The 24,542-nt window shown below is 46.6% G+C and overlaps 4 protein-coding genes across 6 annotated transcripts; 1 reads left to right on the forward strand and 3 right to left on the reverse strand.

Moving 5' to 3' along the window:
* Positions 1-1,133: 1,133 nt before the first annotated feature.
* On the forward strand, positions 1,134-3,666 carry aqp11 (aquaporin 11). The gene is made up of 3 exons (XM_086036476.1): positions 1,134-1,875; positions 3,080-3,196; positions 3,349-3,666. Exons 1-3 carry the CDS (start codon positions 1,266-1,268, stop codon positions 3,423-3,425), a joined length of 804 nt encoding a protein of 267 aa, XP_085892602.1. The 5' UTR covers positions 1,134-1,265; the 3' UTR covers positions 3,426-3,666.
* Positions 3,667-3,795: 129 nt separating this feature from the next.
* clns1a (chloride channel, nucleotide-sensitive, 1A) lies at positions 3,796-7,825 on the reverse strand. The gene is made up of 8 exons (XM_086036477.1): positions 7,395-7,825; positions 6,394-6,530; positions 5,976-6,125; positions 5,593-5,706; positions 5,421-5,426; positions 5,170-5,343; positions 4,481-4,544; positions 3,796-3,997 (listed from the first exon to the last, which is right to left on the reverse strand). Coding segments are annotated over exons 1-8 (765 nt in total). The 5' UTR covers positions 7,514-7,825; the 3' UTR covers positions 3,796-3,996.
* Positions 7,826-8,305: 480 nt separating this feature from the next.
* LOC147144305 (E3 ubiquitin-protein ligase rnf168-like) lies at positions 8,306-15,008 on the reverse strand. Its single transcript, XM_086036450.1, has 8 exons — positions 14,688-15,008; positions 13,247-13,502; positions 12,902-13,033; positions 12,495-12,635; positions 12,258-12,413; positions 12,019-12,107; positions 11,053-11,125; positions 8,306-10,204 (listed from the first exon to the last, which is right to left on the reverse strand). The coding sequence occupies exons 1-8, from the start codon at positions 14,699-14,701 to the stop codon at positions 9,671-9,673; spliced, it is 1,395 nt and encodes a 464-aa protein (XP_085892576.1). The 5' UTR covers positions 14,702-15,008; the 3' UTR covers positions 8,306-9,670.
* Positions 15,009-16,078: 1,070 nt separating this feature from the next.
* LOC147144306 (uncharacterized) lies at positions 16,079-24,534 on the reverse strand. 3 transcript variants are annotated; one of them, XM_086036611.1, is made up of 7 exons: positions 24,203-24,534; positions 23,141-23,324; positions 21,813-22,108; positions 21,542-21,611; positions 20,437-20,618; positions 18,940-19,523; positions 16,079-17,320 (listed from the first exon to the last, which is right to left on the reverse strand). In XM_086036611.1, the coding sequence occupies exons 1-7, from the start codon at positions 24,356-24,358 to the stop codon at positions 16,504-16,506; spliced, it is 2,289 nt and encodes a 762-aa protein (XP_085892737.1). In that variant the 5' UTR covers positions 24,359-24,534; the 3' UTR covers positions 16,079-16,503. The 3 variants fall into 3 exon arrangements, with proteins under 3 accessions (XP_085892737.1, XP_085892738.1, XP_085892736.1); XM_086036612.1 differs by having other exon boundaries at positions 20,437-20,606; positions 21,813-22,111; XM_086036610.1 differs by having other exon boundaries at positions 21,813-22,111.
* Positions 24,535-24,542: the final 8 nt, after the last annotated feature.

A 24,542-nucleotide genomic window follows, 5' to 3' on the forward strand; every position in this document is an offset into this window, starting at 1 on the left:
ACGTGAAAAAGCTGTTATTTTAAACGACGTTGATCCATCTATCTATCTATCTATCTATCTATCTATCTATCTATCTATCTATCTATCTATCTATCTATCTATCTATCTATCTATCTATCTATCCATCTCTATCTATCTATCTATCTATCTATTTTACCGTATCTATCAAGTCGAGATGAACACTGAACAATAGCGACATCTAGAGGCCAAAAAGGAGACTGGCCTTTCCCACATAACATTCCAAGTGACAAAGCACATGCAGGTGGGCCACTGAATATCGTCGAGGCCTACTAAAAGTAATAAAATTAAAAATAAAATAACAATAACGTACTGTAAAAGCGTTATCTTGTTTATTATTTTTTGGTGAAAATAAAATAAACTGCATCAGCATCATGCAACAAAAAATTGTTGTGCAAGAAAAAGAAAGTGCCGCAACAAATTAACTCACTTTGATATACAGTATAGAAATTACTTGGTGTACAAAAAATTGCGAAAAAAATAATAAAATATACCAAAATCACTCAAACATTCACAGGGCGCATATGGAGACCCTGCCATTGGACAAACCGCGTGGTAAATGGACAACGCGACTGAGTCTTGGTTCGTGGCGTCACTCACTAGGCCGCGCCCCTTAACGCAGATATCAATATGTGGGATCAATAAAGGTCTTCTTATCTTATCTTAATACACTTAGCAACAATTTACAGCATAATAGTGTGTCACACTCACTGTTTTTTTTTCGTTATTAAAATATGTTCCCTAAAATTGGAAATGATTAATTTCAATTCATTTCAACGTGAAAAATCTATTATATGTACAAGCCAGTGGCGAGCAAAGTGGGGGTTGGCGGGACAGCCCACCACCCCCGACCTATCCCACCCCCGTTGGTCGACAGAAAACTCAACTTGAAAAAAAAAAAAAAAAAAAATCAAAACTTTGGGTAACACAGTGAGTGATACATGTCAAATTGTCAACAAAAAAAACTTCCATCTGACACCCCCTTCCCCCCAGCACATTTTTATAGTGGGAATATCATATTCAGTGATTAGCTCCATGCATCCAGTGTTAACGAAGGTCCGCAGAATGTGGGGTTGGAGGGGTGGGGGGGTGCATCAGCAGAGGGAGAAGGAGGTTCTCGCTCATTTCCGCACCATGTGACCGAGCCTGCGACACTGACGCTCCTTCGTGCGGGGCTCCTTCCCCCGGCGTAGAGGAGCAGCAGGCCCCGCTGCGTGAGACAGTGGCGGCCAGGCCACCCAGCCAGCATGTCCGCGGACGCGGCGGTGTCCCTGGCGGTGTCCCTGGCGGTGATGGCGTCGGCCGTCGTCCTGAGCGACGCTGCGTGCCGCATTTCCAGGCGGCTCCTCCCGGGCACGAACATGCGCGCGTGCGCGGCGGAGTTTGCGTCCGCTTTCCAGCTGTGCTGCTGCACGCACGAGCTTCGGCTGCTCGGTGCGACCGGCGCGCTCCGAGGCGGAGCCGCGCTGGCGTTGACGTATGCGGGAGCCGTGGTGCACGCGCTCACCTTCCGCAGCGCGACCGGAAACCCCATTGCCGTGCTCGAGCACGCGTACCGCGGCGGGACGTCGGGAGTGCGCGCGCTGCTGGCCGTCTTTTGCCACTTGTTGGCCGCCGCCGCCGCACGCCCCGCTGTGCAGGTGCTCTGGGGGCGCGGCCTGTCCGGGATGCACGCCCGCCACGCGCTCAACAACTTTCGGTGCGTGAGCGCCATCCGCGCGCCGCTGACCCAGGCCGCGTGCGTGGAGCTGGCGTGCGCGTTCGCAGTCCAGAGCGTGCACGCGCTCACGCGCAGGATACAAGAGAAGTACCGCGTGCACCTTGCCGCCGCCGCCATCGCGTCTGTTGTCTACGCAGGTATGACGTAGTCTTGCTACCTTGCCCGTACCTGTGTTTTGATGTTAATGTCCCGATTCCTGTGTACGCCGTAAGTGCTGTTGCTTGTCACATTGTGTGTGCTTGTTATTTGCCTTGTCAGCGTGTGTTGATGTTACTCACAGTAACTGTGTGTTCATGTTTCTGTGCCTATTCTTGAATGTTGATGTTATACTGTGTGTTAATGTGAGAGTGCTGTTATTGTGCTTGTCACCATGTGTTTGCTACTGTGCTTGGTCCTGTGTGTTGGCGTGACTGTGCCTGTTATGGTGGATGCTGAGGCGTGCATGTGGGTTGATGTTACTCTTCGCACTGGTGTTATTGTGCCTGTTCTTGTATACGTTTTTACTGTGCGTCACTGTGTATGTTAATGTTACTGTGTCTGTTGCTACTGTGTGTGTGTGTGTTGAGGTTCCATTGTCTATTCCTGTGTGGGTGTTGGTGCTACTGTGCCTGTTCCTGTGCGTGTTGACAGTGTGTTACTGTGCCTGTTCCAATGTGCCTGTTTTTGTTTGTGTTGATATTACTGTGCCCGTTCCTGTCTATGTTGACATTAGTGTGTGTTGTTACTGTACCTCTTCCTGTGTGCCTGTTCCTGTTTGTGTTGATGCTAATGTGCCTGTTTCTATATGGATGGATGTGACTGCCTACTCCTGTGTATGGTCCAGTGCATGTTGATGTTACTGTGACTTTGTATTTTGTTACTGTGCCTGTTCTTGTGGATGGCACTGTGTATGTTGTTACTACGATTGTCAGGGTGCGTGTTGATATTACTGTGTGGGTGTAGTCTTACCGGGCCAGTTCCTGTGTGTTGACAGCGTAAATGTTACCATCTTTCTCACTGTGCCTGTTCCGCTCTACGCTGACATTTGTGTGTTGATGTTCCTGTGCCTGTTGTCACTGTGACTGTTCCAGTTTGTGTGGGTGTTACTATGCCTGCTCCTGTGTATGTTGCCAGCTGTTATTGTGTTTGGCACTTCCTGTGTGTTGATGTTAGCATGTCTGTGGGTCGCGTTACTGTGCCTGTTCCTCTGTATATGTTACTATGTATGCCGTGTGTGTCATTGTGAGCTGATGTTACTTTACGGCTCAGTGCATTGATGCCCCTGTGCACGTTAGCGTGAGCCTGAAGGTTCCTGTGTCATAAAGTGTGACCTGTTTGTTTGGTGCGCATGTGTTGCTGCAGGTGGCAGCGTGACAGGGGCAGTATTCAATCCTGCGTTGGCTCTCTCAACTCAATTCGGCTGCAGTGGAAACTCTTTGGCGGAATATTGCCTGGTTTATTGGATGGGACCCCTGATGGGTGAGAAACACACCATCCCGCCCTGTGAAGCCCCTTTGAGCGTAGTCTTGTCTGCGTGCCCTCATTTTTGCCACAGGCTTTGAGACGCGAGGAGGAGGCGGACATGCTCAAATGGCCTGCTTCCTCGTCTTCAACTTGTTCTTGTTCTTCAGGCATGATGGCATCCGTGCTGATTGTTGACCAATCGTTCAGCCGGTCGTCTCCTCAGGATGCCATCAAGCGGAAATGAAGAACCTTCATCAACGGCACATCACAGGAAGAGCACAATCTAGAAGACAAGTCTTGTCACTCGTACTTCCTGGAACTCCTCATATGTTCTAATATCTCGTTTGAGACCGATTAAGTGTGCCATGTTATACAAATATGAATTATATGAGTATTTGCGTTTTGTGGGTGGAAATGTATAACAATTAGCGGTTCAATTTGCATGTTATCATTTATTTAATGAAAATAAATTGTAGTGAAGTGCGCTCGTTAGCTGTGCTTTTTGTTGACTGGATTTTTTTTCATTCTAATACTATTCAAATTGATCACAGGTTGAATTTCCCAGCAGCTGTGAATGCAGCACGTTTTGGGAACAAAAGATTAAAAAAAAGATATATAGAAAAATGCATCTTTTATTGATAATTGACTAAGAAGGACGCCACATTGTTACATTTGTTTACATACAAAAAGTAAGTCAACAGGGAATGAACTCGTTTGGTTCACAACAACACGAGTTGGGATAATTGACGGCGACAAACAGGAAGTGCTCAGAATGCCTTGAAGGAGTGCGCCTCCCATGGTGCACTTGTGCTCCATCTACACACAAACACAGGAAACAATCTATTTAGTACATCCAGCTATCTTTCCGTCTCGCTAGCCCGGTTCTATATCGACAGCCGATTAATCGGCCGATTAATTTTTTTTAAAAATGAATAAAATAACTTCGTTTTTGTCCCTAAATACTTACAGCAATAAAAGATATGAATTACATGCAGAACACTGTTTGAGAATGGTGTTTTTTTTTACAACAGAAAAAAATATGCAAAAATCGGACCACCTTTTGCCAATTTTTTCGGGGTAGCGAATGTTTGAATTTTTGTTTTATGTTGTAAAGTGTTAATGTGTATATAAAAAAAATGCTGATTTTAAAAGAAAGGATTTAATACCGATTAATCAGTCAGTAGTATGACTACCTATACATATTACTTCTCTGTATATTAGTTATATACAGTGTGTATCAATCTATGTATGTGGTAATGTTTGTGTGTATGTGTGTGTGTATGTGTGTGCGTGACTGACCAGTGGTCAACATCTGCATCCTCAAATTGTCCCACCTCTGCGTCTCCATCCACCTCCATGCCATCTACACACACATAAAACACATCAACACACGTCCACAATTCACATGAGAGAGAGACAAGACGGACAAACACACAAAACACATCAATGTCAACCAATCATGAGACACACGTACACAACGCCACATGCTGTTACACCACAGAGCAGCAATCTTTCATTTCAGGATCAAATTGATCAATGACGCCAACAAGGCTGGCGATGTCCCAGTTTAGTACAGCAGTACCTTGACTTACCAGTGCGACAAAAAAATTTAATTTATACCGAACCATGACTTGCCCACATCAAAATTTAAGAGTACTATAATCTCTGTTGAATTCTAAAACATAGATCACCAACATATGATATAACCAACAGTTTGGGACCCAATATTGACCCATGAGGGACTCCACAGGTAATGTCCAAACACAGAGAGGCAGTTTAAGTTTAATTGATTGTGTGCCTATTCCCTACCCTTACCATGTCCTACTAGTATGCCACAATTGTCCTGCACGTGCGGACAAAGAGTAACGGCACATGGAGCGTAAGATGGCTATCAAGGATATGGAATAAATGCTCAAATAAGAAGCGTAAAAACGGTTAAGTTGGGGCACTGGTAAGTCGAGGGAATGACTTAGGTACTCTAGTCCCACCTTCAACACGTGCGTCTCCCTGCTCGGTGCGTACGCCGCCCATGTGGTATGTCCGTGCCACGCTGTGCGCCAACATGCCCTCCAGCCGCTCAAGCGTGGCTTGGCCCTCCTGGGTCAGTGCAGACAGACCCTCGTCACACGTGTAAAACGTGGGGATGTCGGCGTGGCCGTGCTCTGATCCAGACATTCATACACAGTGTTTCAAATGGACGGCGGCTTCAAATATCAGGGAGCGTGATGGATGTGCTTACCGGCCTCTGTAAACGCACACAAGGAGAGACAACAAATAATTAGATAAATGATGACATTCTTGACAGATACTGGCAGTTGCTATTGTCAGTAGGTTGGAGTAGTAGTTAGGGCAAGAAGGTAGTTATGGTAGGTAAGTAGTAAGTCGTGTGTGTAGTATGTTGTGCATCTTACCAGCCTCCTCCACGTCGTACTCTTCTCCTTCAAAGTCGTTGTCAGAGTCATCCTCGTCTTCGGGGTCGGGATGCAGCGCTTGACACTCGCACATAGCCGCAAACATTGACTCCACTGGAGTCACGCGGACACAAGTGTGTAGACGCGGGTACGGATGGACATAGGAGCGGACATGAGGAATGACGGACAGGCAGACACATTGACAAAGAGGCATAAGAACAGATGGACAGACAAGGGTTATATGTACGTTAAAAGTACGCACGGTGAGAGTTTTTTGTCGAACAAAAGTCCGCTAGCTTAATGCTAACGTGTAATGCACAATGCCATGTAAGGCTAACAGAAATGATCACGGGGTTTCCAACTAAAAGAAACAAAGGACTCACATGCTGCTTTGTCCCCGGGCACAAATCGAATCTCCGTTATACCTCCTTCCTCTTCATCTCCACCATCATCGTCATCATCTTCCTCACTACCCACTCCGTCGTCCTCCTCCTCATCCGCCGGCTTCTCCGCCATTTCTGCCTCATTCTCCTCTGGAAGGAAGTTAGCATATGTACAGTTTAAGGTTCATCTACTAGTACATTATTTGTCCTCAATAGTAAGAAAATTCAGAATACTAGTAGAACCACTGTCTTACTAGCAAAGTCCTCCCACCCCCCACTATTAGTGGCCGGAATAAATGCTCCAATGGATTTAAAGCCCTAAAATGCCCCAATGTCTTTTCATAGAGGCAAAGACCTAATAATATGACCAAAGGAATGAATAGAGCGTTAAGGACAAAAAAGTGTGTGGAGTCCTGACCGCTGAGTTTTCCGTTGACCATGACGTAGAGATGTTCTTGGGGGTACGCGCTGACATCTCTGGAGATGGCGTGTAGGCCGATGGTAGGGTACTCCAGACTGAAACCCAACCCTGCGCCGTCAAACCACGACAGACGCCTGCAAATGGTTAAGCATTGTCTGTCAACTTCATCCCGAGCGACACATTTAATGTAAATTGTCTTATTTCCTGTTTTGTGCTCAAGCCAAAGCCATGTCTAAACTAAAAATGCTACTTTGGCTCGATCTTGTGACACCTTGGAGCCAAGGAACTATGTTCAGCTAATACAATACAATACAATTTTATTTATATAGCGCATTTCATAACAGCTAGAGCTGTACCGAAGCAATTTACAAAACAATAAATAATAGACAATAAAAAGGCCATAATACGCAAAGGGTTAATCAATAAATAAAATTCACACAAAAAACTATTTACAACGGAAAAGAGCTCAACATTTCAGGTCTGATGAAAAGCCAGAGAATAGAAATGTGTCTTCAACCGGGTTTTAAACAGCAACGAGACACACCAAAAAAAAAAATCTGAATTTAAATACAGTTCCAGATTTATCTTTGGGGCAATTTTCAGTTTCTTGCTGTTGTTTTGCCGTTTTACTTTGAAGGTTTGTATTATTACAGCGAAAATGTTAACGGCGAATTCATCCAAAAGTTTTTAAATACCAACCCAAGTAAAACGGTAACGAGTGCCAACAAAAGTGCTGTCTGAATTTCAACTAGCGTAAAAAAGGGGGGATTATTTTGCTTTTACTTTAGAAGGGTTCCAAGGCTAACTTTGCCGGATGTTCCGGTTGCTGCTAGTATTTGAGCAAAGATGACATTTGTGTCCTGAATCGAAATCAAATTAAGCACAAACATCTTTCAACACTGGGGGGAAAAAACACCCGTGAAACACGTACACATGCCGAAAAGTTAAAGCTGACAAGTAGCATTAGCAATAGCATTCCGAATGATCCGTCGACTTACGTTTCGGCGACATAGAGCGTCCCGTTGCCCAGCTTGTGTCCGTCCAGGACGGCCGTCGTGTCGGCCTGCTGGAGCCGAACTCCTTCGGTAGGAGGTCGGAGGTTCTTCAACAAAACCATGGCGGGTTTTCACGAACGAGGACGACAACAATCCCAAAAGCTCTCCGTGTGGCTAAACCTTAGCTAAGCGTGCGTGTGGAGCAGAATAAATCCCGATCATGTATTTATTCACCCCGCGGAGAACATTAATCAGCCAGCGACTGTACGTGGGCTTCTCGGGGTTAAAGAAGAGGACTCGCCGTCTCCAAAACTAATCAGAACACTGTGTCAACGTGAAACGTTCACCACTAATGCTAATCTTAGTGTGACGTTAAAACGTCCGCACTCTGCAAAAAATCTCGCGAGAACAACGCGACACAACGTGGCCTGGCGTCGTTTGAGCTGGCGTACGAAAGTTCCCGCCGCAGGGTTCCGACTATCAAACAATAATAATCGAAATAAAAATCATATTAGTATTTATTATATTATATTTTCAACGTGCCCCCCCCCAAAAAAATAGTGGATGATGGATAAATATCTATTATTAATTGACAAAATGAATAATTTCACTATTGGCACAAAAAAAGTTCACGTACATGTAGTTTCCATAGATTTAATTGTCCAAGCGGTACAATTTGATGTAAAAAGTAGTTTTTATCTTATGTTTATTAATACAGAATACAGGAGGGGTAGGGGCGCTTACACTATACGATATTCACAACTCGTGACAAGGGGTACAATCATGTAATTTACATACTGTCAGTTAATAAATGTGCACGGTGACACTACTGTGAAACGAACGTCTTCGACAGTGACGTCCTTTGCCCTAGTGTGTGTAATGTTTTTTTTTTCCTGATAAAAAACAGTCCAGGCTTTTCAACAACTATTTTATTAGAAAAAAAAAATTAAGTAGCAGCTGCCAAAACAGGAATGTCACAAACAACCAATCAGAAGTGACATCCTCACACATGCTCCAACATCCCGAAAACTAACAGAAACAGAATTGAATCCCAAATGGATCAGGAAACGTGTCCAAAGTGGGATCGACATACTTTCTGGATTACAAACCGATGCATCTTCCCACAAGCAGATAATTAGATGAGTTTCCTGCTCATCTAAGCAACCTTTCCCCAAGTTTTGCCGTCCTTTTGTGTAAAATACCGATACAGTCTTATCAGGGGTGGAACGTCGGCTGTGTTTAAGGCGATGGCGGGAAGCCAGACAGTAACAACATCATCTGAATACGGCAAACCGCAGCAGCAATGTCCAGCTTCTGTGAGTTCAACGTGAAAGGCACATGTGAATCCTTGCAGGCTCTGCCCAATTTGGAGGAGAGGCAGCGTGAAAATGGCCTGTGATGGCATAGAACCCCCGCCAATGCGGAGCCCTCCCCCAAGAAGGGTTGTAATAACCCGTAGAGGCCACGAGATGGCGAAAACCACAATATATTTTTTTCAGAAAACGCCATGACCTGACTAAATGAACTCACCTCACCTCAGTTCACCATACAGTGAACCCACAAGCCGCGGTGAATAGCAAAAATCTGCACGTAATTTATGGTCTGCCCTAAAAATGGTTTGTAATTGCCTAGAGGTGGAGGCAAAGCACTACTTATGTCTAAATGAATGCATGTTTTTCAACTCACTTCAAGCGGTATGGAGAATGTATGGATGGCTAGATATGGCTATGGCCTGAGCACAAAATCAGAGAGGGTGAATTTTTCAGTGAGCAACGAAGGATAAATTCCCCAAAGAATAATCCATGAATCGGCAAATTTGTTAACGCTCAACCGTGAATACGCGGGGGTTCACTGAAAATTCCACCAGAGGGCCGAAAAGTGATCACTTTCTATTAGACATGCTTTTGGCCTGAACACAAAAACTGCAAATAAATACATTTTTCAGGGAATAACAATAGATAACCCCCCCAAAAAACGTGGCAAACCGTGAATATGCGGGGGTTCACAATAAATGCCATAAGTTGGTGGCTGAGCAATAATTCTATGTTAAACATGGCTTTGGCCTGAACACAAAAGCAGCCAATAGGTGAGTTTTTCAGTCAATAAGATAGCTTCCCCCCCCTAAAATTTGAAAGAGTCAACTTATGAGTGCTGAACTGCAAATATACAGGGGTTCACTGTATTGTGGGGTGAGCCCTCACGGGACAGTGAGGGGCTCCTTTGAGTGGGGCCAGGCCATAAAACACGTCAGTGAGGGTGGGCTGTGGACCGCCTCCGTTTTACGAGGAGGAGGTGGATGCTTCTGGAGAGGAGGAGGGCGAGGAGGAGGAGGAGGAGGAGGAGGACAGGGATAGGGGGGAGGTTTTGGTAGTCCTGGAGTCTCTCCTGCGGGGGCTGGGGGGCCCGCATCTGAGCGGGTAGGCGTCGGCCGTGCCTTTTCTCCGGTTGGGTTGCTGCAGGCTGTCCTCCTGGTTGAGCTCCTCTTGCAGGAGCAGCGCCATCTGCCGGTCGGCCTCCTCCTGCTGACGCCGCCTCTCCAGGTGGGCCTCCATTTCCGCCTGAAACACCAAGACGCCCTCTAGGGGCGAAGACGAAGAGGGCGAAGAGTGGCATCCTCGCTTGGCCTCCTCCTCTTGCTCGGGGTGCTCGGAGCTCTTCCTCTTGGATGTTCCTTCGTCGGCGTGACGGCTTCTGCAGTGCCGCGCCTCCAGCGGCGAGGCCGGACCGGGGCGAGGGGCTTCCGATTGGTCCCGCTGAGTCCCGTAGGGGTCGGCGTGAGGGAGGCGATGCCCGCGAGAGAGGAGGATATTCTCCTGGGAAATGTCAACCAGTCATAGGGACATGCAGTTACCACTAGGGATAGACCGATTATCGGCACCGATATTTGGCTTTTTAACGAATATCGGCATCTGCCTTTTTTAAAACTCTGCTGGCCGATAATAAATCAAATGAACTGTGGAAACCCCCCAAAAAGATATGTGAAAGTTTAACATTTCTGTCATTTTGAAATGTTCATTTACTGTAGAAAACTACATGGAACTATTGTTTAAATCCTTTTTAAGACATGCTGAAAATCCTGGGTGCTCCCTGAATTTTTTGTTAGAATTCTATAACAGAGATGTATATTGTCAAAAACTTATTGTAATAATTATAAAAAATAAAAAAAATCAGCATTATGCAAACCTGAGACATTCTTCAATAAACATGCTTAGAGACGTTACAACAAAGTTAAAAGTACATTTTTCTTATGATTTTGATGTGGCCTCTCGAGTCTAGTTGAAACAGTATTTTGATGAATATTGCATTTGTGGAATAAGAATTCAGCAAGTGAATGCACCTGTTTTCGTCTTGCTCAGGGGTTTTGCCGGGTTTTTTTTGCATTATACCGCCCTCTGCTGTCGGTTAAAAGTGACATCGAGGCGTCACGGCTCACTTATTTTCTGGGTTGGGATTTTTAAAACTATTTCACAAAAAAACGATTTTAATTTTTTTTTTTTTTTTTTACAATAAAATAAAAAAAATGTAAATTGTAATTTTGTTTTAAATTCAGAATATGAATGCATTAAAGGTCTTGTTCCAGATTTAAAAAAATGTTCGTCAATTTCACTGTACCTGCTACAATGACAATAAAAACATTCTTCTTTGGCTATTTCTGACAGACCTTGTTCGAAATCCAAGTGGAAGTGGAGCTGCAGTCTGACGGGCTCGACTTGGACGGAAGTCGACACAAGAACCTGAAAACGCACAGGCACCCACGTGCAGAGAATAAGCAGGTTTTAAGATGAACGCACTGCACTGTGTCCCACATTTCATTACACTAGTGAATGAATGTTGTTTCTCAACCCCAAAAATGTAAAGTGCATTTATGGGTGCGTCTTAACTCATTCACTGCCAGGCATTTTCAGAGCCTTTTTTTACCCTAACGTTTGAAACAATTTGAAACAAATACAAATAAGTTCCTGGGATTGAATGGCTGGCCTGGGAAAAGACAAATAAATACAGAAATGGCAGTGAGTGAGTTAATAAACTAGAATATCGTCGCTCTCCTGAGAAAAACATGCATGTCCAATTCTGGATTAAAAAAAAAAAAATCATGTTAATGCGATGTCTCTAACGTGTAAACCCATTCATGTAAAAATGCTAGAAAAAAAAAAAGAATTTTTTTTAAATGGACATCGTTTTTTTCACAGGACAGCGACAATATGGTGGACAAGGTAATTTCAGAAATTCAAGAACACGGTGAAATATGGCATGATTTGATGAGTAATAATTTGGGCGATTATCGCCTATAGCTAATACACACACGCACACACATACAAAATCTCAAGAAATTACAGTATGATGCAAGAAACAATCCAAAATGATTTTCAACATTGAAATTACGCAGGGAATGGCCTTCTGGAGAATATTTGCAGAAGAGTGGAATGATTTACTCTTGGAACGATTGGAATGAACTTTCCTATTATTACATGCAAATGTGATAAGACGCAGCTGAATTGTAAAAAGGCACCAAATGGTGGACGTGACGGATGAAAGGCATCAAGTGTCTGTAAGGTGCCTTTGGTTTAGGGCCCCAAAAAAAAAAAGAAGAAACGATTTTTGCAAGGAAAGGAGTGACCGAACCGACTTTTCAATGCCGCCCGCTGTGTTGACTTTCTTCCTGGCTGGAGTGACTTGAGCAGGATGACGGTCGTCCGGGGAGACGGGCGCAGCGTTCTACAACAAGACAAGTGAAAGACCGGCAACAACACTGGATCTTCTTGAACAGACCTTTCACGTCACTTACAGTGAGGCCGTTTCCCGCGGGCGCTGCGTTAACCCCCCCCCCCAAAAAAAAAAAAATCCGTGCTAGCGTCTGTGACTGACCATCTCTTTGCTGAGCACCCTGGCCAGCCTCTCGTCCTCCTCGCTCCTCCTCCGCTCCTCCTGCAGGATCTTCTCCTCCTCCAGCAGGAGTCTGTGGATGTACTCCTCGCTGGCACGCTGCTCCTCCTCGTCCAGCTCTCGCTTCTCCTCTGACAGCTGATTTTGAGGAAGCGCATTGGGTGGCTGTTATTCCGTTTTCGGTCGGACACTTGTGGCAATCGCGGAGATCAAACTTACTTTGCTGATCTGGTCCTGATATTCTTGTCTCAGCTCACCGGGTTGACTCATCCTGGGGAAAAAAACTAACACACACATACACGAATGGACACGGGCATACGTAAAAAAGACAAACAAAAAAGAAAAAGATGCAAATAGGAACTGACAACACATAAAAGACATGTGGACACAAACAGACACACTTGCACAAAAAAAACCACCCAAACAAATACAGCCACACACGCATGGACACACATGGAGACGGACAGACCACACAGATCCACACAGACGCAAGCGCGCACACACACACACACACTTGAGTGACACGTGGCGAAGTGTCCCGGGCTGCTGCTCGTACCGGCCAGGTCGTCATCGTTGACGGCGTCCTGTCCGCCGAGGCGTCGCTGGCAGTGCTGCGGGAAGCTGACCTGGATCTGCGTCCACAGCTGCTGGTTGACCAGAGTCTTGTTCTTGTTGTTCTGCCGGACCCAAGTGGACACCCGCTTCCGGCACATGGGGCAACACAGCGTGCTCTTGTCCACCGACTCCAGGAAGCAGCTCTGACCACAAGAACGCACGCTGGACGTTAGGCACCTCCTTTTGGCGTGCAGTTCCGAGGTTGCGGTTTGGGCTTTTTCTTCAAACATTTCAAAAACACGTCACTAAAGAGTCAAAGTAAATGCTTTTTTCTACGTTCCAGGGTGTACCGCGCCCCTTGCCCAAAGCCAGCGGACAAGCTGAGATGGGTGGCGTTCCCGCGTGCGAGTACTCACCTTGCAGAAGGTGTGCGTGCAGGGCAGCGTCACCGGCTCCAGAAACAAATCCAAACACACCGGACACAGACAGTCGTCCAGGGACAGCGGTTCCTCTCGCTTCCCTTTCCCCTTCCCCTTGCCTTTACTGCCCGACGCAGACGGGACTGCCACCTCGGCGTCCGGATCAGGCAACATCATCTCCCCGCTCCTCCTTGTTCCTGTTCCTGTGTGGCCAGTGGAGGCAGACGCTGAAGGGAGGCCTCCGCAAAAAACACTGCAGCCATCGATCACAAAAGAAACGCAGTATTATAATCAAGGTTGGCACACCACAAGGATCAGAATTAGTCGTTGCTTTTTTTTTTTTACTTATAATGGGGGATGGACGAGCAACAAGGTATCAAGGTATCTAAACAAGGCCGATACCGGCCTTGTTTTAAGGTATCGGGTACCGGTGGAGGCTGCTGATACATTCAACCGATACTTAAGGTGAAAGTCGACCCCAAAATTGTCATTACGAGAACATGTTCTATGCAGTCCCGCTAGTCTAACCAGGGCGTTCGGATTAATTTTGCATTTGTGGAATAAGAGTTAAGCAGTAAAATCCACCCGTTTTTAGCCATCTCAGGAGGCGGCTGTTTTTGCCACTTGCTGCCTACTGAAAATGACATTACAGTTGCTCAGGGCTCGGGTCCCTGTCCAAGTGGAGGGCAAAGCAAGCACTGTCCCGCAGGCCCGGGGAGCGCCGTGGTGCGGGGACCCAAGCCTCACACTCTCCCCGCAACACCCCAAGCCTTTCAAGGATGCGCGCCGTGGCAAGAGAAAAGTGTCCGGCCGCCGCACACGTCAGGTTGCATCCCCCGCGCGGGCTGTGTGAGTATGCGGCTCCACCTCTCAATGTTTTCGCGCCACATCGTGAAAACGTTTCATGAGATTTTACAAAAAGTACGAGATTTCGCGAGAAATGACGTTACGAGAATTACGCCTCAGAAGCAAAACACTCTTTGATGGAAACACCTACAAGTGGCAATTGTGGTATATCTAAAATGTGCAAAATGTGCTTTTATTTCGCGACAAACTAATGGAACCCCATCTATTATAACAATAACAATATAATAATAATACAATAATCATATATTCGCGGATTTCACTTTTTCGCGGCCAGTCTTGGTCCCCAACACCCGCGAGCGTTAAGGATTGTCTGAACACACACTTTCCTGCGAACAGTTTTTTATCCATCGCATTTCCCAACTCAAAGGGAATCGATTAGCTGAGAGAAAAGAGACAATAGACAACAAGTGGGGTGAAAGTAGTGGAAGTGGTACAAACGTGTGTCAAAGCTTAGCTGCTAACTTTAGCAAAACATTGATTTCAAACTAACGTCGAATGGCAACAAGGAGTTACAACTTTAGCGCCGGCTACAGACTACAAATCCGGACATTTTTACAGAAGAACTGCTTACCGGTCCTGAGTCATTTCCCCACAGAAGCTTTATTAGCCAATGCTTAAATTCGCTGCTAGTCCCAAACAAGCCCAGTTAGCCGTTAGCTCTCAAGCTATGACGACTAGAACAGGCCGCTGGTCCGGACACATGTCCCGATTGGGCGGACGTCGAAGTGCTCCCAAATCGATAGTTGGCCTCTCGCATCGAGGAACTGACAAAGCGTCTTTATTTTATTAATTTGAGGGGAAATCTGTGCCATTACCCGCCCAATCCAACCAGCGAGTCTGCGCACGCGCAGTCAGCATCAGCTCGGAAACGTAAAGTATGACGAAATGTCGGGAAAAGCCGATGACAACAGTTTGTGTTTTCATCTTCTTCTCCTCTTTCCAGCAGGTTGGGCACATTTAGTGCATTGCTGCCCTCCACTGGTCAGATGACTAACACACATAACAAACCAAAACGAACACCTGTTACATGTTTGGTTACAGACCAGTGTGAAAAAAAACCACCCTTTGCCTCTTCCCTAGTGACGCTCCCGCTCCCAACATCATCCTCAATGAGCTACGCACTAAAGCCAACTGAGCGCACCAGGCCTCAGCTCCCTCTGCGCTGCATATGATGGGACATTGCAGCATCATGTTCCACTTGGACTCCTTTACACCGCAAACCTCACGACAACCATCACGATGTCTTCCTACTAAGTGAAGCCCGCTGGCCAGTCCACAGCGAATTGGGGTGTTATTACCTTTGGAATGTGTTTTAAACAGATTCAGACATAATATTATGTCTAATATTCCATTTATATAAACACGTATACAGTACAATTGATGTGGTGATACATCAATGATAGTTCTATTAATCATCTTTATTTGACATATTTGGTATTAAAGCAGAAGTCAACCCAAACAGATTTTTATTTCAAGAATATGTTCTACACAGGCCCCCCAGAGATGGCTAAAATCGGCTGAATTTTGCTGCTCAAGCCGTATTCCACAAACGCAATATTAATCAGAATGCCTTGTTCCAACTAGTGGGCCTGCATAGAACATTCTTGTAAAAAATGTTTGGGTTGCCTTCCTCTTTAATAGCTAATACGTCTTTTGTTGTCGTTGAAAGTGAATTTTTCCCCCAAAAATTCTATTTACACGTTCCAAGGGCGTCTGGTTTTTATACTTTTGTTCAGTTTCCCAATGATGTTGTTGTTGACTGATTTATTGCTCTCTGACAATGCAAAGTTAATAATGGCAATGTATGTTTCAAGACATCGTATAGGTTGTAAGGTAGTGAAGAGTCATCATTTGTTTTGCTGGAACGAGATGAAGAATGAAGATGCAAGCATTCCGCCAGACAGCGTGCATCAGTAAATGCTGCTGCCTCGCGCAGACACACAAAATAAGAGTCCTTTGAAATTTGGCTCAATATTTTTATTGGTTTTTAAGCTGGTGTTTGTTTTTGATATAATTCAACTAAAAAGCCCATAAATACATCCATCACAGGAAGCGCTGAGCAGTCCATTCCTGGACACAAACTGCTCTTTCCCGCAGGATTGGCCGGAAGTAGCTGCGATGTCATCATTGTGCTGAACTTGCATTCTTAATGTGGCCACGCTGCTACGCGAAGGCACCCACAGTTCAGTGAACTGTGCTTTTCAAACCGAAATTCTCATATCCTTTTTCCTCTTGATGCTAAGCTGATCACATGTTTTTTTTTTTTTTTTTTCTGAGACAAATGGCTCGTTGACTCAGCTGTCCTGCCGCCGGCAAACGCTCTTCCGGTTCTCAGAATCTGCGATTTAGTCGGGATGGGCCAATCAGAACGTGGCCCCGGAAAGGACTCACTGGTCGACGAAAGCGGCGCCCCAAGGGAAAACGGCGCTCTTCTCTTTCTTGCATTTGCTCGGCGCCCCGTGCGAGGCCTGGGAGCCGTCGCCGCAGCGGTGCTTCTTGAGCTGCCTGGAGTCGGAGAAGCCGCGGCCGCAGCTGCCGCACGCGTAGAGCTTGACGCCCGTGTGGATCTGCGTGTGCGACTTGAGCTGGTTGGACTGGCGGAACTTGCGGCCGCACGTGGCGCACTCGTAGGGCTTCTCGCCCGTGTGCACCAGCAGGTGTCGGTAGTAGTTCTGCGGCGTGCGGAAGGCCTTGCCGCACTGCTGGCACTGGTGCGGCTTGACGCCCGTGTGCAGCAGCTCGTGCTGGCGCAGCTGCGACTGGAGCAGGAAGGCCTTCTGGCAAACGGCGCAGACGTGCGGCCGCTCGCCGCTGTGCTGCCGCATGTGGTAGGCGTGCAGGTGGCGCAGGTGGAAGGCCTTGCCGCAGGTCTCGCAGACAAACTCCTTGTGCTCGGCGTGGCTCTTCTCGTGCGTGCGCAGCGCGCCCACGCTGCCGAAGCGCTTGGCGCAACTCTTGCAGCCGAAGGCCTTGACGGCCGCCGCCGCCGCCGCCGCCGACGACGACGAGCGCCGCCGGCTCCCGCCGCCCGCCTTGGCGTGCTCCTTGCTCCCGTGGACCAGCAGCTGGTGCTTCTGCAGCTGGCAGTTGTAGAAGAAGGTCTTGCCGCACAGGTCGCACATGAAGGGCTTCTCCACGCCGTGCACCAGCATGTGCGTTTTCAGGGCCCACGTCCCCGAGAAGCCTTCGCCGCACTTGGCGCACCTGCCACACAAGCAATTCAGGCGGCATTTCGAGGCCACGTAGGATGCAAAGAAACACTTTCGAATGGGTGTTTTTTCGTTCGGTTCCGACTCGACGCGCTGCTGAGGCCGCTCAAGAGCGCCTCGTTGTCACGGCGTGCAAAAGCCGCACAAAAACCGTGGCTTTAAAGGGGAAGGCAACCAAAATGATTTTTTCTTTTTTTTCAAGAATATGTTCTATGGAGGCCCACGAGTTGAAACACGGATGCAAATGACATCACGGATGCTCAAGGCTCAGATAACAACCGATCACGGCTCAGCTGTTTTCTGAAGCTGAGCCGTGATTGGTGGTTACCTGAGCCCTGAGCAACTGTGATGTCATTTTCAGTCCACGGAAGTGACAAAATGGCCGCCCCCAGCAAAAACGGCTGGATTAACAAAGGCAAGATTTATCTGAATGACTTGTTTCAACTAGTGGGCCTGCATTGAACATATTCCTGAAAAATATAACTTCCCCCATCCCCCTTTAAACAGATGGATTTTCTCCTCTCAAACAATTCCATATGGAAGGTATTGGATCGGGACTCGCTATGGGCGCATGCTCAAAATCAAGCGACGAGGACTCGGACGCAAAAAAATGTGATCGGGACATGTCTACTTTTTACACAATATACAGTATGAAGTGAGTCACACATTTTTTTGGGGTACGAAAACTGAGCGGACGCACAGGAAAAAGGGCCAACAATTTTGACAAAAACCTAATCATACGAAAACGAGGCCAAACGAAAACCAAGGTTGCACTGAAGGGAGCGTCCGTTGCCCGCCCCTGATCTCCAAGACATTTGGGATTCACAGAGCTGGGCACTTGACCCTTTTTTGCCGGTCCGGCCGCGACCCTCCACCCTTATTCATAAAAATGATCACCCCCCGCCCCGTTCCGCCCCCCCGGACCTCCCCAAAAAAGTGTCCGTGATTGACGCCGCCGCGGGAGAGATCCAAACAATCGGCAGAGGCTTTTTCAGGATCATTAGCTGGCTAATTTACTATTCGAACCGGCTGTGGACACGCTTCAAATGCGCCACTAGTACTTTACTACTTACCCAACTGCGTGTGCTTACTTCCATTGCGAGCCCCGGGGTGGGTTTTGTCGTATTCTATAATTATTCAGGTCCAACAGACGGCCAGAAATCGTCGTTAACAAGTTACTTATTTATTTTGCACAGTTCCCCTTCTTCACGGCCTTCAAAATAAAAGCATACCAGCAAAGCACTATACACAGCAGCTTTGCTACGGCATATTTCCGCAAGTAGCGAAGTGTGAGCGCGGCATGCGTCGCAGACCTGTCGCCAACAGCACAATGCGTCGGTCACGTGAATCAATGTGGCAGTTGTCGCTCGCGCCGACGCGGGAGTAGAAAGAAGCCTAAAAAGAAGCCTAAAAAGAAGCCTAAAAAGAAGCCTGAGGTGAAATTTGGCTGCCTCGCGAGCAGGTCACACGCATGAGGGCCGATCAGTGGGCCGGACTAAAATCCACTTCCATACTTCGTCCAGCCATTTTTTAAAATTTGTCACCCCCCGCCCCTCCGCCCCAAAAATGGGCACCCGGCTAGCTCTGGGGATTCCAAAGGAGACAAAATCTTACTTGAAGGGCTTTTCTCCGCTGTGGAGGCGCAGGTGCCTCTGGAAGTTGTACTTGAGTCCGAATCGGAGTCCGCAGGTCTGACAGACGAAAGGCTTCTCGCCCGTGTGGACCACGCGGTGCTGCAGCAGGCCCATGCGGCACTTGAAGGCCTTGTCGCACTCGCCGCACGCGAAGGGCCGCTCGTCCGAGTGCGAGCGCTTGTGCACGCGCAGGTTGCCGGCGGTGGAGAAGCGCTTGCCGCACGTCTGGCAGGGGTACGGCCGCGCCCCCGTGTGGACCGTCTGGTGCTCGCGCAGGCTTTTCTTCCTCAGGAAGCCTTTGCCGCACACGTCGCACATGAAGGGCTTGACGTCGGCGTGCGACATCTCGTGGTAGCGCAGCACGGCCGGCGAGGTGAAGGCGCGGCCGCAGGTGGCGCAGCGCAGGGGCGTTTTCTCCAGCCGGTGCCACGCCTGGTGGGCGCGCAGCTGCCGGGCCAGGCGGAATTTTCGCTCGCACTGCTCGCACGCCAGCATCTTGTCGGGGTCCCGCTCCTGGGCCTCGCGCAAGCGGTGGGCCTGCTGGTGTTTGTGCAGCGTCGTGGCCTGCGGCAAACAGAAAATTGGAAGCATGCAGGATGCCACTTTTGACATCCTTCACCTTCGATTATTTAAGAAGCAGCAAGGCGAGAAAGCAAAAATTCCGTAATTGTTTTCGGGGGGGTTGGGTTGCCAGACGCCGCCGCGCCTCCCATGAAAATAGCTCCGCCCCTGAGCTGTAGAATCACATCTCCAAATTCGGAAGGCAAACAAGAGCAAGTTCACCGAGTTGACGTTAGCATGGAGCAAACAATTCATGTTATTTTACGCTCTGAATTATCTCTGCTCATCTGGATATTATGAATACAATGTCTGTTGCTATTATCGTTCATTGTGAACTTTTTATCTGTGTTTTTGCGAATCTAGAAGAGCTTGATGACTAAACCGGTGTATTATTACTTTGATCATGATTAGCGGCCGCAGTGGGAATCGGGGCTGTCGCGCTTGGCCAACGGTTTCCACAGCCACACTTTTGATAAGGAAATACACTTCCTTTTTTTTTTTTGAGAAGCCCTTCCCAGAAATTTGCTTACTAGGAATCGTTTGCTTGCTTGCCTGACGGTTCCATTTATCGATTCCTCTTGCGTCGCAAATGAGTGATGACATCACACGCACGAAGTGTACAATATTGCACACAGCACACCCCAAAAACGTTTTTTCTTTTTACCATTTGTTTTTTTCTTAGTTTTATGTTACGCTGTTAAATCTACTGACATACTCCCTAAAAGTTACCTAAATACTCTTTTACCATTATTTATTTAGTACCATAGTATTTGCCAATGCCATGATTGGAATACTCCCTAGTTTGTAAATTCCATTCAGTTTTTTATTTCTTTGCATGCTAGACCAGACTTTGGGAATCGCCAGCATAGAAAGTGACAAAGCATGACATGTGCACATGTTTTTTTCTCCAGCACACCTGGTAGAAGCCTTTGTCACACAGCGTGCACGGGAAGGGCTTGGCGTGGCGCAACCTGTGTTTCCTCAGCTGGTGCTGCTGGTGGAAGCCTTTGTTGCACAGCTCGCAGAAGAAGCGCTTGTGCTTGTACAGCTCGCGCCGACGCTTGTTCTCCTGCTCCTTCATGTCTTCTTCACTCGCCGCTGCGTCACAGAGAAGACATTTCCATCAGGGGCGAGGCGATGTCAGGCGCGGAACCTCCGAAGGCCGACGTCACGCGGTCGGGCCACTGCGGGGGTTCCGCTTGCCTTTTCATTGTGCAATCGGCAAGAGAGATTGAGATTTGTACAATGATAATAAAGTCATTCTATTTTATTCTATAGATTACGCCTCTAACGACACAGTCGCCAAAGGTAAAATTGCGATACTATGAAACAGTGATTCGGCACACGAGTGTGCCGTGAGTGGGAGATGATCGACTTATCGTAATTGGTCAGAAAATAATTTATTTAATCACAAATAACAAACTTTGTTCATCAATACATGCCGGCGGCGAGTGACAGAACAAATAAATGATCTTCTATTTGATGATAGAAAGTGTATATAATTGACATGGATCCATTTTTTGTGACATGTTTTCTTCGGTGGTCTGCTGTGAGATTTTTCAAACTTCCAAAATGTGCCTTGGCTCAATGAAGGTCGGGAATCACTGCCATAAAGGCACGAACCCGTGTCATCTCTGAAATGGCAAAACCGCAACACGGCCCTTAAAACTCAGAGACCTTGAGCCACAAATCCGGATTTGCGTATTTTTGCTTCTTACAGAATCGTTATCTGAGCATTTAAATCGAATTCAAATCCCAATGTGAAAAATCGAAATCAGATTGTATCGTAACAAAGAATCCAAATCGGATCGAATTGAGAGGTACTTAACTTTAGATCATATTCAAGATATGAATTTGTATTTTATCAAAACAAACAAACAAAAAAAGAATCAAATTGTATCGAATCATGGGTCGGAAAGCCAATTTTTGGTCAACGGGTGGACGGACAGATGGAAGAAAAGATGGACAGACAGAGCGACAGGAGTCCATGATTTATTCATCCCGTGAGGGTAATGAATGACCTGGTTGTGCGTGGGCCATCATCTCCTTTCCTGTGTTCCCTTCAACTAGTTCTGCCGTCTTCTCGGCCTCCTGAACAGCAAATAAATATCCAGTAGCTCATTAGTGTGACAAAAATTAACATTGCGTGAAGGACACTGAAAAAAAACTAAACACAACCCTCAGGTCAGCAGTAGTGACTGGCTTTCTAGCAGCTACAAGTATCTCCCTCCTTAATGTTGGCAAACATTTCGAAGCGGTCAATAAAACATGCCCAACCGTGGCATGACGTACCGTCTCATCTTCGCTGGCCGCCCACTCCTCAGGCTCCAGCTGCTCATCGGCCACAGGAAGCGACATCACGCCGCAGGCTTCATCCCGCGCGTGCTCGTCGAGGTTGTCCTCAGATGGCGTCACCGAGGGGCTGCTCGGGACCCCCGAGGCGGCGTGAAGCGGCGAGCTGACGACGACCTGAGGAGCCGAAGCCGCAGCAGCGCCGGCGGCGCTCGCTTTGCCGCAAGACGCTTTGGCCGAGTTGATGATGGACATGGCGAGGCTCATGGGGACGCCGATTGGTCGCCTGGCGTCTGCTGCTGAGAGACAAAAAAACAAATAGGTTAATTTAATTAACCCTTAAATACTTTCTTCTTTCAATATTGCGATTTAATATGCAATTTTTTTTCACAGGTCCTCTTCCAATATTTTTTTTTTTAGCAAACACCTGCAGTAAACTAATCTTGTCGCTGTCCTGTGAAAAACACTTATCTCCAATTTTCTAAACTTTTATTTTTCACATTAATGCGATGTCTGTTACACGGAAACACCATATATAGACCAATATGTTTTTTTCAGGGCCGATACCGATTATTTGTAGTCAAGGAGGCCGATAACCGATATTTGGAGCGGATGTTCATTTTCAGTAAAAAGGAGAATATTGGCATCAAAATCTAAAAACTATATAAAACTCTTGATTTTGTTGAAACATCTTTAAGCATATGTTTATTGAACAATTTTTCAGATTTGCATAATGGTGATTTAAAAAAAATATATTTTTACTTTTTATTATTATATAATATACATATTTTTATAATATATGCATCTTTGTTATAAAATTCTAATAAAAAGTTCAGGGAGCACCCAAGGTCATCGGCATGTCTTAAAAAGTTCAATAAAAACTGAAACAAGAGCTCCATATTGTTTTTTACAGTAAATGAATTCCTCCAGAATTTCAAAATGACAGAAACGTTAAACTTTCACATATTTTTGTTTTGATTTCAACGCAGTTTCAAATTCATTATCGGCCATCAGATTTTTAAAAAAGGCGATGCAGATATTCATCAAAATGCTGAATATCTGCACCGATAATCGGCCGTGCCGATAATCGGTCTATCCCTAATATGAAGGCACCAACGTATATTTTCAGAGGGACATTGCGGGCAATGTTCACAGGGGGAGGTTGAAACAGCCCACGTCAAAAACCTGTAGTTTGTCTGACAGACAGTTCATGTGAGGAGATTCGTGGCCCACGTCAAAGTTGACCCACAACATACTGTTTGTTCATAGAAAATGAACCAAATTCATCAAGAACGTTCCTCGTATCCTATCAGCGTCCCGTTTCTTACTCTTTGTTTTCTCTGTCGTAGACGTTTGCTTGTCCCGTGAACTCTGCACGACCTCTAGTTGCCCCACTTTGTCTCGCAAGGTGTCATTCTCCTTGGCCAAGCTTGCCAAAAGCTGTCGGAACACGCTGCAGATTTGCCGGACGGCCTCCTTTGCCGCCACACTCAAGATGGCTGTCAGCTGACGCTGCGGAGGGAGAAGACATGGCGAAGTTACTTGAACATGCTTCATCTCTAAACTGCATTTCGCTCTACTAACTGGGACGTCTACTTCTGTGTATGAGTTTAATGTTTTGTTTTGTGTACAGTAAGTGCACATCACATTCTACAGTTTGTTAGGTAGGTTTTTATTTGTATTTGTTGATGTTTGCCTTGTTTAACTCTGCTGTTTGTAGCCAGGCCGGTATTGCAAAAGCGAATCAATTGTAAATTGCCTTACCTGTCCAAAAAAAAGGTTAAATAAGTAAAAATAGTAATTACACAGTTCACTACAGAGTGTTGCCCCACTATGACATGGGGACAGAGCCAAGCCTAGTCAAAATTTGCTCTCACTTCAACATAGTTCCTTCCATAGGCTACCACTGTAAAAAAGTTTCAATTTTGACTTATTTTTGCACTCTCGCGATTGGTTAAACTACAGCCATTACACAAATGGTCCCTTTTACTCCCCCATTAGACGCTGACATCTTTATTTTGGCCTGCTTTCCTGATGCTTCGCCTCTCGCCGTGGGAACACTATTTGACAAAGGAAACGGCGCCCTCTTCTGTATTGGAGCGCGTAAGATGATTATTTGAGTTGTATCAGCAGTTCGAATGTTCAATGTAACCACGGTCGAATTGATGAAATACGACCATCAAAAAGGTCAGAGTAGGAAGCTACATTATATTTACGTAACTGAAAAATTAATGATACGTGGCGGTGTTGATTTTTTTTTTTTCGCCTCGGCGAAAAGGGAAGTGACGGCAGGATTGCCATCTACCTCTCCTTACTCTTTTCAGATAAACTTCCAGCCTCCGCTACATTCGTTTTCCTGCGCTGATTTATAGCAAAGAACAGGCGCTCACCTTCAGCTCTGTGCTGCCTGCAGCCTCCACCTGGCCACCGATTAGGCTCTTGTGTAGGGCCCCCACGGCTGCCTCCACCGCCACCTCCATGATGAGCGCCGCCTGCGAGCGGAAAGTTTCGGCGGTTGTCGCCTCATAGTCGCTCGGCCGCTCCATTCAGATTTAAGGCAGTTCACCGGGACAAACGGAAGTTAAAAACTCCTTATAATGAACCATAAAATCTCGGCTGATTAATGCGGGTGCCCTCTCTAACAAAAAACAGAGTAGATCTTTCGGGATGGTTATCTGCATTCGGGACGTCCAATATGGCGTCGATGTTTACATCCGGGTCACTTCTTCC

The sequence above is a fragment of the Filicampus tigris genome, chromosome 7 (genome assembly GCF_054856515.1).
Source record: "Filicampus tigris isolate MCC_2025a chromosome 7, RoL_Ftig_1.0, whole genome shotgun sequence".
Lineage (NCBI taxonomy): Eukaryota > Metazoa > Chordata > Actinopteri > Syngnathiformes > Syngnathidae > Filicampus > Filicampus tigris.

What these genes read in the sequence shown, in the direction of transcription:
- LOC147144305 (XM_086036450.1), bottom strand. An exon ending in AGCTGTGGACGCAGATCCAG is followed by an intron (nt 12,636 to 12,901) that starts GTCAGCTTCCCG and finishes ATGTGTTGTCAG; the next exon opens with TTCCTATTTGCATCTTTTTC. An exon ending in GGGTGCTCAGCAAAGAGATG is followed by an intron (nt 12,108 to 12,257) that starts GTCAGTCACAGA and finishes GTCTTGTTGTAG; the next exon opens with AACGCTGCGCCCGTCTCCCC.
- aqp11 (XM_086036476.1), top strand. Translation starts at nt 1,266, where the DNA reads ATGTCCGCGGACGCGGCGGTGTCCCTGGCGGTGTCCCTGGCGGTGATG. An exon ending in CGCGTCTGTTGTCTACGCAG is followed by an intron (nt 1,876 to 3,079) that starts GTATGACGTAGT and finishes GTGTTGCTGCAG; the next exon opens with GTGGCAGCGTGACAGGGGCA. An exon ending in TTGGATGGGACCCCTGATGG is followed by an intron (nt 3,197 to 3,348) that starts GTGAGAAACACA and finishes CTTGTTCTTCAG; the next exon opens with GCATGATGGCATCCGTGCTG.
- LOC147144306 (XM_086036610.1), bottom strand. Translation starts at nt 24,358, where the DNA reads ATGGAGCGGCCGAGCGACTATGAGGCGACAACCGCCGAAACTTTCCGC. An exon ending in CAGGCAGCACAGAGCTGAAG is followed by an intron (nt 23,325 to 24,202) that starts GTGAGCGCCTGT and finishes CTCCCTCCGCAG; the next exon opens with CGTCAGCTGACAGCCATCTT. An exon ending in CGGCCAGCGAAGATGAGACG is followed by an intron (nt 21,612 to 21,812) that starts GTACGTCATGCC and finishes TTTGCTGTTCAG; the next exon opens with GAGGCCGAGAAGACGGCAGA.
- clns1a (XM_086036477.1), bottom strand. Translation starts at nt 7,513, where the DNA reads ATGGTTTTGTTGAAGAACCTCCGACCTCCTACCGAAGGAGTTCGGCTC. An exon ending in ACGCTCTATGTCGCCGAAAC is followed by an intron (nt 6,531 to 7,394) that starts GTAAGTCGACGG and finishes AACCATTTGCAG; the next exon opens with GCGTCTGTCGTGGTTTGACG. An exon ending in GGTCAACGGAAAACTCAGCG is followed by an intron (nt 6,126 to 6,393) that starts GTCAGGACTCCA and finishes ACTTCCTTCCAG; the next exon opens with AGGAGAATGAGGCAGAAATG.